Source organism: Aquarana catesbeiana, linkage group LG06 (genome assembly GCF_042186555.1).
Source record: "Aquarana catesbeiana isolate 2022-GZ linkage group LG06, ASM4218655v1, whole genome shotgun sequence".
NCBI classification, from domain to species: domain Eukaryota; kingdom Metazoa; phylum Chordata; class Amphibia; order Anura; family Ranidae; genus Aquarana; species Aquarana catesbeiana.
The window spans coordinates 394,680,452-394,694,393 of NC_133329.1; the positions used below are offsets into that span (position 1 = coordinate 394,680,452).

Consider the following 13,942-nt stretch of genomic DNA (forward strand, 5'->3'; position numbering starts at 1 on the left):
TGTAGGGGGGGTGCATTAGGTTTCCAGTGGATGCACCGACCTACGTCCTAGTACTGTACCAATCAGTAGCCACTATGCAAATAATGCACCACCCTACGCCCTAGTACCGCACCTCATAATGCTAGAGAGGGAGTGTTTAGGGCGCAATGTTCTGCGCCCCGAGGGCAGTCTAAAGGCCTGCCAATAGATCATCTTACCTGCAATCATGTGATTGCAATGACGTTTTGCTCCCCATAGAAGATGTGTGTCCGGTACCCCGCACACACTTAAAAGGGGCACTTTTTTTTTTAATAAAGTGTAGCTTTAGGGGGTGGGGGTGGGGGCGGCGCCCCTGTGCCCCCTATTGATGGGCCTCCACTGGCCCGATCCCCCAAACCATCATGTTGTCCATGTATAGTATGTGACATTAAAAGCTGTATATATAATGAAGGATTAAACCCAAAAACTCACCTCCATCACAAACTGCCCAGCATATGTTCCTGTCATGGTGGAGCTCTGCCCAGCAGCCAGGATGCCAATAGCCCAAATGTAGAGAGCAGCGGGTCCAAAAAAGCAGCCCAGGATAACACCCTAATGGAAGGCAGAAGCATGAAAATTTTGGTACATGAACTATATACAGGTGATACTCGAAAAATTAGAACATCGTGCAAAAGTTCATTTTTTTCAGTAATGCAACTTAAAAGGTGAAACTAATATATGAGATAGACTCATTACATGCAAAGCAAGATAGTTCAAGCCGTGATTTGTCATAATTGTGATGATTATGGCTTAGAGCTCATGAAAACCCCAAATCCACAATCTCAGAAAACTAGAATATTACTGTATATACTGGAGTAAAAGCTGCCCCGAGTATAAGCCGAGGCACCTAATTTACCACAAAAAAACTGGGAAAACTTATTGACTCGAGTATAAGCCGAGGGTGAGAAATGCGCAGCTACTGTAAGTGGAAAAGAGGGTCAACAATGCCAATCTGTAGCTGCATACCTCAGTGTCCATGGCATAGCCTCCCTGTGCCGATCTGCATCACCTACCTGTGTCCACTGCAGCCTCCCTGTGCCGATCTGCATCACCTACCTGTGTCCACTGCAGCCTCCCTGTGCCGATCTGCATCACCTACCTGTGTCCACTGCAGCCTCCCTGTGCTGATCTGCATAGCTGATCTCCGTGTCATGCAGTCAGACGGCGGCCAATCCAGTGTACAAAAGCCACGCCTCCTCCTTGTCCTCGTCCATGATAGGTGGAACACTCAGTTTCCCAGCAGTCATTGTTCAGTGTTCCACCCATCACGGACATCCACTCATCCATGGGATGAGAACGAGAGGACGTCCGTGATAGGCGGAACACTGAACACTGACTCACTGCTGGGAAACTGAGTGTTCCCCTATCACGGACGAGGAGGAAGAGGCGCGGCTTTTGTACACTGGAATGGCCACCGTCTGACTGCATGACACGGAGATCAGGTAGGCAGACGGCAGTGACTCGAGTGTAAGCTGAGGGGGGCACTTTCAGCACAAAAAAATGTGCTGAAAAACTCGGCTTATACTCGAGTATATACTGTACATGCAATCAATAAAACAAGGCTTGTACAGAGAACAATATCGGACCTCTGAAAAGTAGAAGCATGCATATGTACTCAGTGCTTGGTTTGGGCCCCTTTTGCAGCAATTATTGCCTCAATGCGGCGTGGCATGGAAGCTATCAGCATGTGGCACTGCTGAGGTGTCATGGAAGACCAGGATGCTTCAAAAGTGGCCTTCAGCTCTTCTGCATTGTTTGGTTTCATGTCTCTCATCTTTCTCTTGGCAATATCCCATAGATTCTCTATGGCAGGGGTAGGTAACCTCGGCCCTCCAGCTGTGATGAAACTACAAATCCCATCATGCCTCTTCCTCTAGGAGCCATGCCTGTGATTGTCAGGGTCTTGCAATGTCTCTTGGGACTTGTAGTTTCAAAACAGCTGGAGAGCCAAGGGTTGCCTACCCCTGCTCTATGTGGTTCAGGTCAGGTGAGTTTGCTGGCCAATCAAGCACAGTAATCCCACGGTCATTGAACCAGGTTTTGGTGCTTTTGGCAGTGTGGGCAGGTGCCAAGTCCTGCTGGAAAATGAAGTCAGCATCCCCATAGAGCGCTCATCTGCGGAAGGAAGCAGGATGTGCTCCACAATCTCCTGGTAGATGGCTGCATTGACCCTGGACTTAATGAAGCACAGTGGACCAACACCAGCAGATGACACGGCTCCCCAAATCAACACAGACTGTGGAAACTTCACACTGGACTTCAAGCATCTTGCAGTGTGTGCCTCTCCATTCTTCCTCCATACTCTGGGTCCTTGGTTTCCAAATGAGATGCAAAATTTGCTCTCATCAGAAAAGAGGACTATGGACCACTGAGCAACAGACCAGGTCTGTTTTTCTTTAGCCCAGGTAAGACGCCCCTGACGTTGTTTGTTGTTCAGGAGTGGCTTGACAAGAGGAATACGACATTTGAAGCCCATGTCCAGGATCAGTCTGTGTTGGGTGGCTCTTGATGCCCAGACTCCAGCCTCAGTCCACTCCTTGTGAAAGTCCCCAACACTTTTGAATGGCCTTTTCCTGACAATCCTATCACGTACCTGGTGGAGACTGGAATGTGATGGAGGCCTCCCTTGCTCCTCCCACCTACACTCCTGAAGGTGGGAACAGAAAGTGTAAAGGCAAGGAGTGGCACGAGTGCCGAGTAGCTGGCTGGTGATGTTCCCTCCGAAGGTGGGTAGAGCTGGCAGTCACGATTCTTGGAGCAGGAAGCAGAAGCAGCTGGGCACCAGAGCATGGACAGGAGCAGAACCAGGAGAAGAGCAGTAGTCAGCAACAACCGGGCAGCAGGGCACCGAATCAGCATGCAAAAAGGAAGTCCAGAGGGCAGGCCAAGGTCGGGTAACAGCCAGGCAATGCACTACCAAGTCAGCAGGCAGATCAAGTCCAATAAACAGGCCGAAGTCAGGATACCAGGTAACAAAGTAAAGGAGCAAGCAGAAGGGAAGTCCAAAGACGAGCCGGGTCATACACGAACAAACAGGAACACTGGATCAGGACTTGGTGGTTCAGGAAGGAGGTGAAGATCATCCAGCACTTGCTTGCAGTAACAGAGCAGTTTAAATAGGCACACTCGTTCGCACACCAATGTGCGCACGCGCACATACCTGTGCGCACACGCACATACCCGTGCGCGACGAACTGGCATTGCGGGCATTCTGCTGGTCCTTTGCTCATGAATATTAGCACGGGTGCAATGTGTGCGAGCATGAGCAGGTATCTGCACTGGCCTTTTGGTGGTGGAGGTCCGGTTTACCTTACAAATCCTCTCCAGGCTGCGGTCATCCCTGCTGCTTGTGCACCTTTTTCTTCCACACTTTTCCCTTCCACATAACTTTCTACTAATGTGCTTTGATACAGCACTTAGGGAACATCCAACTTCTTTTGCAATTACCTTTAGAGGCTTTCCCTCCTTATGGAGGGTGTCAATGATGGTTTTCTGCACAACAGTCAGGTCAGCCATCTTTCCCATGCTCTGATCCTCATTTTCTTGGGTCCCCCGCCGGTGCTCCTGGCCCCCCCCCATGCTGAGTGTCCCCATAGTGAACCTCTTGCAATGGGAGCACTCGTGTGTGCTCGCTTCTTAGCCCTGCTCTGTGTGCCTATAGATCGGGGCTCAGCCCCATCCCACATTCTCTCCTCACTGGCTGTGAGTGAGAGCAGCGGCCAATGGGCGTGTAGGGCGTCCAGATGTCTTTTTGGACACCCTATGCGTTTCGTCACATCCGACGTCTTCTGGAGCTCCAGAAGACGTCAGATGTGATGAAACACGTAGGGAGGAGCCCACTTTGTGATGTCATCACATATCCCAATACCCGGAAGTGGTTCCTTCCAAACTACACTCCTCGACTGCACTAGGGGTTAGGTACCTAACTTTGTTGTTGGCTCAGGTGTCAGGATCACAGGAGTGACTGAGCAGAATAGTTGAATGGGCGATGTGACAGGATCTCTCTAAAGGCACAGTCCACCTTTTGGACCGTGTTTTACCCATAGCCCCCCCCACCCTCATTTTTTTTTTTAACTGAGCGTGACCGTGCATGGCTCTGCCCGCCAACCGCGTCACCCAATCACAGGGATCTGTGAATGAACGTACTACAAGTCCCATCTTCCACCACGCACACGTCACCATACAAAAAGTAATACAATCCAGTGCGGCTCTCTTACCCCGCTGTAGATGTCCACCGTCAAGGGCTCAGTGTCGTTGCGGAAGACGTCTTTGTGGGGACTGCTGCTATTCTGACATTCATTGAACTGAAACCCAGACAGGAGCAGAATAAGTCAATTAATGCATACAGAGAAATCTACAACATATCCGAGATGAAGAACAATACACCTCCGTAAGGGATGTCTTTACATCACATTCCCACACATCGTCTGCCAGTGTAAGAGAAGGTCTTCATATCATCTTCATAGGAAATGACAGCGGAATCTACGTTTTCATGACAGATTTCTGATTTTCTGAGTGAATGATTTCTAATATATTGAATTTCCCAGTAATTCTCAGAGCAACAACAGAAGAGATATTGTCACTGAAGAATTGTAAGTAATTGCAGCCAATATGCAGCCAGACTGTGAATATAAGCAGATGTCCTCGACATGCGGGAAGCACGTAACCTCTGTTATATGTCAGAGGTCTCTGATGTAAGGGGGGACTCTGATGTAAGGGGGGCTCTGATGGGTACTCTTGTATAAGGGAGTACTCTGAATGGGGCTCTCATGTAAGGGAGAGATCTGATGTAAATTTCATGCAAGGGGGTACTCAGATGAGGACTCTCATGTAAGGGAGAGCTCTGATGGGAATTTCACGTAAGGGGGGACTCTGATAGGGACACTGATGTAAGGGGGAACTTTAATGGGGAGTCCCATATAAGGGGGGACTCTGGTGGGGGCTATCATGTAAGGGGGGACTCTGATGGGGATTCTCATGTAAGGGGGGACTCTGATGGGGATTCTCATGTAAGGGGGGACTCTGATGTGGACTCTCATGTAAGAGGTTTGATGTAAGGGGGGACTCTGATGGGGACTGACTCTCATGTAAGGGGGGGCTCTGATAGGGACTCTCATATAAGAGGTTTGAAGCAAGGGGAGGACTCAGATGGGGACTCTCATGTAAGGGGGGACTCTGATAGAGACTCTCATATAAGATGTTTGATGCAAGGGGAGGACTCAGATGGGGACTCTCGTGTAAGGGGGACTCTTATTTATGGGAGGACTCTGATGGGGACTCTCATTTAAGGGGGAATCTAATAGGGACTCTCATTTAAGGGGGGACTCTAATGAGGCTTCTCATGTAAGGGGGGGGGTGCTCATGTAAGGGTGGAATCTGATGGGGACTCTTATTTAAGGGTGGAATCTGATGGGGACTCTTATTTAAGGGAGGACTCTGATGGGGATTCTCATGTAAGGGGGGACTCTGATGGGGACTCTCATTTAAGGGGGACTCTGATGAGGACTCTCGTGTAAGGGGGGATCTGACGGAGACTCTTGTGTAAGGGGGATTTGATGGGGACTCTTATTTAAGGGAGGACTCTGATGGGAACTCTCATTTATAAGAGCACTCTCATGTAAGAGGTTTAATGTAAGGGGGGACTCTGATGGGGATTCTCATGTAAGGGAGGACTCTGATAGGGATTCTCATGTAAGGGAGGACTCTGATGTGGACTCTCATGTAAGGGGGGACTCTGATAGGGACTCTCATATAAGAGGTTTGATGTAAGGGGAGGACTCAGATGGGGACTCTCATGTAAGGGGGGATCTGATGGACACCCTCAAGTAAGGGAGGACTCTGATGGGGATTCTTATGTAAGGGGGGACTCTGATGGGGACTCTCATTTAAGGGGGACTCTAAAGGGGACTCTCGTGTAAGGGGGGATCTGACAGGGACTCTTATTTAAGGGAGGGCTCTGATGGGAACTCTCATTTATAAGAGGACTTTCGTGTAAGAGGTTTAATGTAAGGGGGACTCTGATGGAGCCTGTGATGTAAAAGGGGGACTCTGATGGAGACTGTGATGTAAAAGGGGGACTCTGATGGAGACTGTGATGTAAAAGGGGGGCTCTGATGGAGACTGTGATGTAAAAGGGGGACTCTGATGGAGACTGTGATGTAAAAGGGGGACTCTGATGGAGACTGTGATGTAAGGGGGGACTCTGATGAAGACTGTGATGTAAGGGGGGACTCTGATGAAGACTGTGATGTAAGGGGGGACTCTGATGGAGACTGTGATGTAAAAGGGGAACTCTGATGAAGACTGTGATGTAAGGGGGGACTCTGATGAAGACTGTGATGTAAGGGGGGACTCTGATGGAGACTGTGATGTAAGGGGGGACTCTGATGGAGACTGTGATGTAAGGGGGGACTCTGATGGAGACTGTGATGTAAGGGGGGACTCTGATGGAGACTGTGATGTAAGGGGGGCTCTGATGGAGACTGTGATGTAAGGGGGGGCTCTGATGGAGACTGTGATGTAAGGGGGGGACTCTGATGGAGGCTGTGATGTAAGGGGGGACTCTGATGGGGATTCTTATGTAAGGGGGGACTCTGATGGGGACTCTCATTTAAGGGGGACTCTGATGGGGACTCTCGTGTAAGGGGGATCTGACAGGGACTCTTATTTAAGGGAGGACTCTCATGTAAGAGGTTTAATGTAAGGGGGGACTCTGATGGAGCCTGTGATGTAAGGGGGGGACTCTGATGGAGACTGTGATGTAAAAGGGGAACTCTGATGGAGACTGTGATGTAAGGGGGGACTCTGATGAAGACTGTGATGTAAGGGGGGACTCTGATGAAGACTGTGATGTAAGGGGGGACTCTGATGAAGACTGTGATGTAAGGGGGGACTCTGATGAAGACTGTGATGTAAGGGGGGACTCTGATGAAGACTGTGATGTAAGGGGGGACTCTGATGAAGACTGTGATGTAAGGGGGGACTCTGATGAAGACTGTGATGTAAGGGGGGACTCTGATGGAGACTGTGATGTAAGGGGGGACTCTGATGGAGACTGTGATGTAAGGGGGGGGCTCTGATGGAGACTGTGATGTAAGGGGGGGCTCTGATGGAGACTGTGATGTAAGGGGGGGCTCTGATGGAGACTGTGATGTAAGGGGGGGCTCTGATGGAGACTGTGATGTAAGGGGGGGCTCTGATGGAGACTGTGATGTAAGGGTGGACTCTGATGGGGATTCTTATGTAAGGGGGGACTCTGATGGAGACTCTCGTGTAAGGGGGGATCTGACAGGGACTCTTATTTAAGGGAGGACTCTGATGGGAACTCTCATTTATAAGAGGACTCTCATGTAAGAGGTTTAATGTAAGGGGGGACTCTGATGGAGGCTGTGATGTAAAAGGGGGGACTCTGATAGAGACTGTGATGTAAGGGGGGACTCTGATAGAGACTGTGATGTAAAGGGGGGACTCTGATAGAGACTGTGATGTAAGGGGGGACTCTGATAGAGACTGTGATGTAAGGGGGGACTCTGATAGAGACTGTGATGTAAGGGGGGACTCTGATGGAGACTGTGATGTAAAGGGGGGACTCTGATGGAGACTGTGATGTAAAGGGGGGACTCTGATGGAGACTGTGATGTAAAAGGGGGGGCTCTGATGGAGACTGTGATGTAAGGGGGGGACTCTGATGGAGACTGTGATGTAAAGGGGGGACTCTGATGGGGATTCTTATGTAAGGGGGGACTCTGATAGAGACTGTGATGTAAGGGGGGACTCTGATGGGGACTGTGATGTAAAGGGGGGACTCTGATGGAGACTGTGATGTAAGGGGGGACTCTGATGGAGAGTGTGATGTAAAGGGGGGACTCTGATGGAGACTGTGATGTAAGGGGGGACTCTGATGGAGACTGTGATGTAAGGGGGGACTCTGATGGAGACTGTGATGTAAGGGGGGGACTCTGATGGAGACTGTGATGTAAGGGGGGACTCTGATGGAGACTGTGATGTAAGGGGGGACTCTGATGGAGACTGTGATGTAAGGGGGGACTCTGATGGAGACTGTGATGTAAGGGGGGACTCTGATGGAGACTGTGATGTAAGGGGGGACTCTGATGGAGACTGTGATGTAAGGGGGGACTCTGATGGAGACTGTGATGTAAGGGGGGACTCTGATGGAGACTGTGATGTAAAGGGGGGACTCTGATGGAGACTGTGATGTAAGGGGGGACTCTGATGGAGACTGTGATGTAAGGGGGGACTCTGATGGAGACTGTGATGTAAGGGGGGACTCTGATGGAGACTGTGATGTAAAGGGGGGACTCTGATGGAGACTGTGATGTAAGGGGGGACTCTGATGGAGACTGTGATGTAAGGGGGGACTCTGATGGAGACTGTGATGTAAGGGGGGACTCTGATGGAGACTTTGATGTAAGGGGGGACTCTGATGGAGACTGTGATGTAAGGGGGGGGGACTCTGATGGGGACTCTCATGTGACGGGAGACTCTCATGTCACAGGATGAGAGGCTGAAGCAGAGGCTGATTTGTGTCAGACATTTGTGGACACAGCCAAGAACTGAACCGTTGATGAGTTGTGTTGGGAATCTGTTAGACAGACATATTTAATAATATTTTGTTATTTATTTTTCACTGGTTAGAGTTGAAGAAGACAAGTATAATCCGCCTCTGCCAGAGACATAGATGCTCAGAATGTGACCTATCACCGTGTGTCCCCCCCATGATATGTAAGTGACGGGTATAGGGAAGGGGTACTCACCGCATCCATGTTGGTCTTGTTATAAAACGCCTCGGCGAACACGGCCATGACGAAGAGGTTGATGAGGAAGGAGACGAGCAGAGCGATGGTGGACTCGATGAGGAAATATTTGTTCGCTTCGCTCACCTCCTCCTTCTTCTTCCGATCCACTTCTCTAGACTGAACACATCGCAGAATGTTAGAGCTCCAGACAGATATAAAAAAAAACACAAAACTTTTAGCATCGGAAATTATAAAATGTTTACATTCTATTTTTATATCTTTGTATTAAAAAAATCTTTGGTAAAAAAAAAAAAATCCCAATAAGCGTACATTGATTGGTTTGCGCATAAGTTTTAGGGGGTTTATTTACTAAAACTAGAGAGGGCAAAACGAGTCCCAATTCTCCAGAGAAGCCAATCAGCTTCCAGGTTTTATTGCTAGAGCTTAATTGAACAAGCCGCAGGTTAGAAGCTGATTGGTTTCTCTGCAGGATTGGGACTCATTTTGCCCTCTCCAGCTTTACTAAATAAACCCCAAAGTGTCTACAAACTATGGAATTTTTTTTTTTTTTACTAGTAATGGCGGCAATTAGTGACTTGTAGCAGGACTGCGATATAGTGGCGGACAAATCAGACACCCAACTGACATTTTTTGGGGACCAGTGACACCAATACAGTGATCAGTGCTAAAAATATGCACTGTCACTGTACTAATGACACTGGCTGGGAAGGGGTTAACATCAGGGGCGATCAAAGGGTTAAAGAGGAGGGCCAGTCAAATACTGCAGCTGCTGACTTTTATTTGGACACTTACCTGTCCCTGGGTCCAGAGATGCGGGGGATCGAAGCCCCGCTCGTCCCCCCCTCCGCTCAGTGGCGCCGGCATTGCAACTGTGGGCGCCGGGCTGTGGCTTCACAGCCTGGCACCACTGCGCATGCGTGAGCGGTGCCGAGCACCGTGATTGGCCGCTCAGTCACCTGGGACCTGTAATGGGTCCCAGATTACTGACAGGAGGGAGGGAGCAGAGCGGAGCCCTTCCTGTGCCGAGGGGGAAGTGATGTCACCAGCCCAGGCACTGGAAGAGGCAGACTACGAGGGACCCCCCTAGCAACAGACATTTAGAGGTAAGTAAAAAAAAAAAAAATATCCAAATGTTTTTTTTAATTTTTTTTAGGCACAATCATGACTTTTTTTTTTTTTAGGGTGGAACTCTATATCTATATAGAGTTATATATATATATATATATATATATATAACTCTATATCAGTGATGGAAAACCTTGGCACCCCGGATGTTTTGGAACTATATTTCCCATGATGCTCCACTAAACTGCAGAGTGCATGAGCATCATGGGAAATGTAGTTCAAAAACATCTGGGGTGCCGAGGTTCTCCATCACTGCTCTATATCACTGATTGCACACATTACCTTGACCAGCGAGGAATGCAGGTAGATGTTGTGCGGCATGATGATTGCTCCAATAATTGGTTTGCGTTCTACGTCAGTGTATGGGGGTGGGATGGCTGAGCTGGGAGCCTCGACATTTTTTGTTCTTCTATCTTTCATATCCCAACCATCACAATCTGGATTATACTTCCACCCCTCTTCTTTCGCTCTATTTGAGACCTTAATTAAGCATTGAACCTGACGCATCCATTGCTTCTCTAACACCTCTCCTTGTCTGTCCCTTTTTATTTCACTCCATACATCCGGGTCTAAGCCCGCTGCTCCTTTCACCTTAAATTTACGAAGGACATCCTTTAAGTCCCGTGCTTCGGTTTTCCCATAAATGTTCTTAATTATCTGTGGCACCGTATAGTGCGCCACAATTCCCTGACGGGGTTTTGTGTTCCTCTGGCCCATTCTAACAGTCCTGCCTAGGTAGCGTGTGGGACACTTAGTGTACAATATAATGCGGCTACAACATATACAAGAATGAATAATTACTTTATATGCTAGCCCAATAGCAAACCAGCTAAGTTACACTAGTTCCTCGTTGCCTTCCTCCTAGGGTGCTAGAATTCTAGAAACCTCTCCGGAATGAGATTTCTGAAACCGAATTACTTTATATGCTAGCCCAACTAACAAATAATTATTTTATATGCTAGCCCAATAACAAACCAGAATGCGGCTACAACATATACAAAAATGCGGCTACAACATATACAAGCATTCCTTTAAGTGGCCAGGTATCCGACTAGATCTCGGGACTTTGTTGAGACCTTATTCCCTCCCCGTATCTGGGAATCCCTCTCATACACTCTTATCCCTGCTTTATGGAGCAGACAGGGCTTATACTCTCAACCCGTCTATGGTTTATGAGTTAGATGTGAGGTTAAGCATAAGCGTCAGACCCCCAAGCTCACAAGCCCTCAGGTTCCCAATCGTGTGAGGTAAGGCGCATTCCGTTGCTTAGTTCGGCAATCCCCTTCTAACTCATACCATCCTTGACAAGGCTCATTCACTTTCTCAACAAGACAGACAAGACAGACAAGACAGACAAAACAAACAAATAATTCCAGCAATATAAACTAAAATATCCAGTAATTCTAGACTCACCACTACAGAGGCTGGTGTTTTAAAACCAGGAGAACCGTAACTGACAGAACGGATAGGCACAAATCAGGGGAGCACAGAATATAAGAAAAATAAAGCTTTTTCTTACCTGCGCAGGTTTTTTTTTTGATCTGTGGTTCCCAGAATGCCTGTCTTTTTGTTCCGTCAGCGTAGCTCAACCACCTCTTGTAGTATCATCGGTGAGTCCCTCGTCCGGGCGCCAAAATGTTAGGTTCAACTTTTAAATAAGTTGCTTATAGTTTATTTTGCTTTGTCTAATTATTGCTTCATATAGGAATTAAGACACAGAGTCAGGTATGTCTGTATCAAAGTTCTGAGCATCCCAAAAAAGGACTGCTCCCTTTACTTCTTTTATAGGCAGTTCCAAAAGCAGTAATCTTATCGGCATTACCAAATGAGGTTAAGGTACAAAGAGTTTCTCATCAGCGAACATGTAATGATTATTCAGCAGTTCCAAATTCCATCTAGATACAGATTGATAGAACAATTGATACGTACACAGGTAAGAAAGGAGCACAAACAATTTAAATAGAACAATTGATACGTACACAGGTAAGAAAAAACAGAAACAATTAAAGTGGAACTCTAAGTCATTATTTCAACCCTATCACTCTATATCAGTGATAGAAAACCTTGGCACCCCGGATGTTTTGGAACTATATTTCCCATGATGCTCCACTAAACTGCAGAGTGCATGAGCATCATGGGAAATGTAGTTCAAAAACATCTGGGGTGCCGAGGTTCTCCATCACTGCTCTATATCACTGATTGCACACATTACCTTGACCAGCGAGGAATGCAGGTAGATGTTGTGCGGCATGATGATTGCTCCAATAATTCCGACGGCTTGGAGTAATTCGGCAGATCCACAGCCGGAGCAGTACGGGTAGAACATTCCCTTTAACACTTCTTTCTGGTCGGGGTGAACCACCACATACTGCGGGGACACAACAATATGAAAATCAATCGGGGACACGATGATGATAGAACAATACATCTAAGCTTAGCTCAGTACCGGCATCCTGCTGCATTTACTAAACCATAAATGTTTTTGTAAAGGAGTCTGTAGATATTTGATGACAGTCGGGTTGGGTACGTCAGATTGGACGAGGCTACAATGTATCACAGTGATGCAAACCACATTACATTTCCTTTGAAGTGGTAGTTAAAGTGTTACTAAACCCACAGCAGTAAAATCAGTCTGTATATGCAGTAAAGCATGCTTGTTATACTCACCGCGGAACCTAAGGGATTAATCCTCTGCATCATGTAAAAAAGGCTGTTTGATCCTGTATGCACAGATCCTCCCTTTATTTATCTCCTGATAAAACAGTGGCTAGGGGGACAAGCTGCACATGCTCAGTTTGGTGTGTATTGCTAGAGTTTTTTTTTTTTTTTTTTTTGGAGGGTGCGTGTGATCAGCACTGGGCCAATCAGCACTGTCCAGACAGAGGGTCAGGCATTACCTCCCAACATTTTGAGATGGGAATGAGGGACACCTACTAACAAATGTATGTAGGCATAGGACACGCCCCCTGACACACCCCCTTAAAGGAGAATTAACCGAAAAAAAAAAAAAGGTTAATTAAATCCACAAGGACTTTTTTTACCACTACTATTCTTTTATATTGGCTTTTAAAATGTACAAATGCAGCAATTTAGAAATAGGATGAAAGGTTTAGCGCTGGGAAACACTTTTTGAAAGATAAAAAGTGCATTTTATATAAAACTATATAGATCAGACCAAAATGAGGGACAAATGAGGGGGGCAGAGGGGACATTGCTCCAAAATCAGGGACATTTCCTCGAAATCAGGGACAATTGGGAGCTGTGGGTCGGGGGTCCTGCAGCCTCGTTGGACAGTCAGAGGAGGATGAAAACTCCTCCTACAAGCTTTAACCAGACACTGACAGAAGTCACAAGACTGCTATATACCATAGCTCCCAACTGTCCCTGATGTGGAGGGACTGTCCCTGATTTGGAGCAATGTCCCTCTGTCCCTCTTTCCTCCTCATTTGTCCCTCATATTTTGGTCTGATCTATATAGTTGTATATAAAATGCACTTTTTATCTTTCAAAAAGTGTTTCCCAGTGCTAAACCTTTCATCCAAATAATAAATTGCTGCATTTGAAAAATTTTAAAAGTCAATATAAAGGAATAGTAGTGGTAGAAAAAAGTCCCTGGTGGATTTAATGAACCTTTTTTTTGGTTAATTCTCCTTTAAGGGGGTGTGACAGGGGGCGTGTCCTATGCCTACATACATTTGCTAGTAGGTGTCCCTCATTCCCAACTCAAAATGTTGGGAGGTATACATCTACTGCTGATGAGAAAAGGTATTTAGGAGTTTATATTTACTAAAATAATTGCATTTCCATGTTCTGTGTACTGTGGGAGACCAGATATAGTGACTGCAGAGTCCTGGGTTTAGTAACACTTTAAAGTGGAGTTCCACCCAAAAGTGGAACTTACACCTCTCTGATCTCCCCCCCCCCTTCTGGTGTCATATTTGGCACCTTTCGGGGGGGGGGGGGGCGGGTACCTGTTTTCGACAGGTACCCTTACCCACTTCTGACAGACGCTGCAGTCCATC

At 47.3% G+C, this 13,942-nt stretch overlaps 1 protein-coding gene across 1 annotated transcript in view; it reads right to left on the bottom strand.

The window, feature by feature from the left end:
• Window positions 1–13,942, bottom strand: part of SLC11A1 (solute carrier family 11 member 1) — an 88,348-nt gene that overhangs the window by 13,527 nt on the left and 60,879 nt on the right. Inside the window, exons 8-11 of the mRNA XM_073634378.1 lie at window positions 12,133–12,288; window positions 8,793–8,951; window positions 4,236–4,322; window positions 451–570 (exon numbers count right to left, since the gene is read on the bottom strand). Of these exons, the coding sequence (XP_073490479.1) occupies window positions 451–570; window positions 4,236–4,322; window positions 8,793–8,951; window positions 12,133–12,288 (522 nt within the window). The remainder of the gene's footprint in view (window positions 1–450; window positions 571–4,235; window positions 4,323–8,792; window positions 8,952–12,132; window positions 12,289–13,942) is intronic.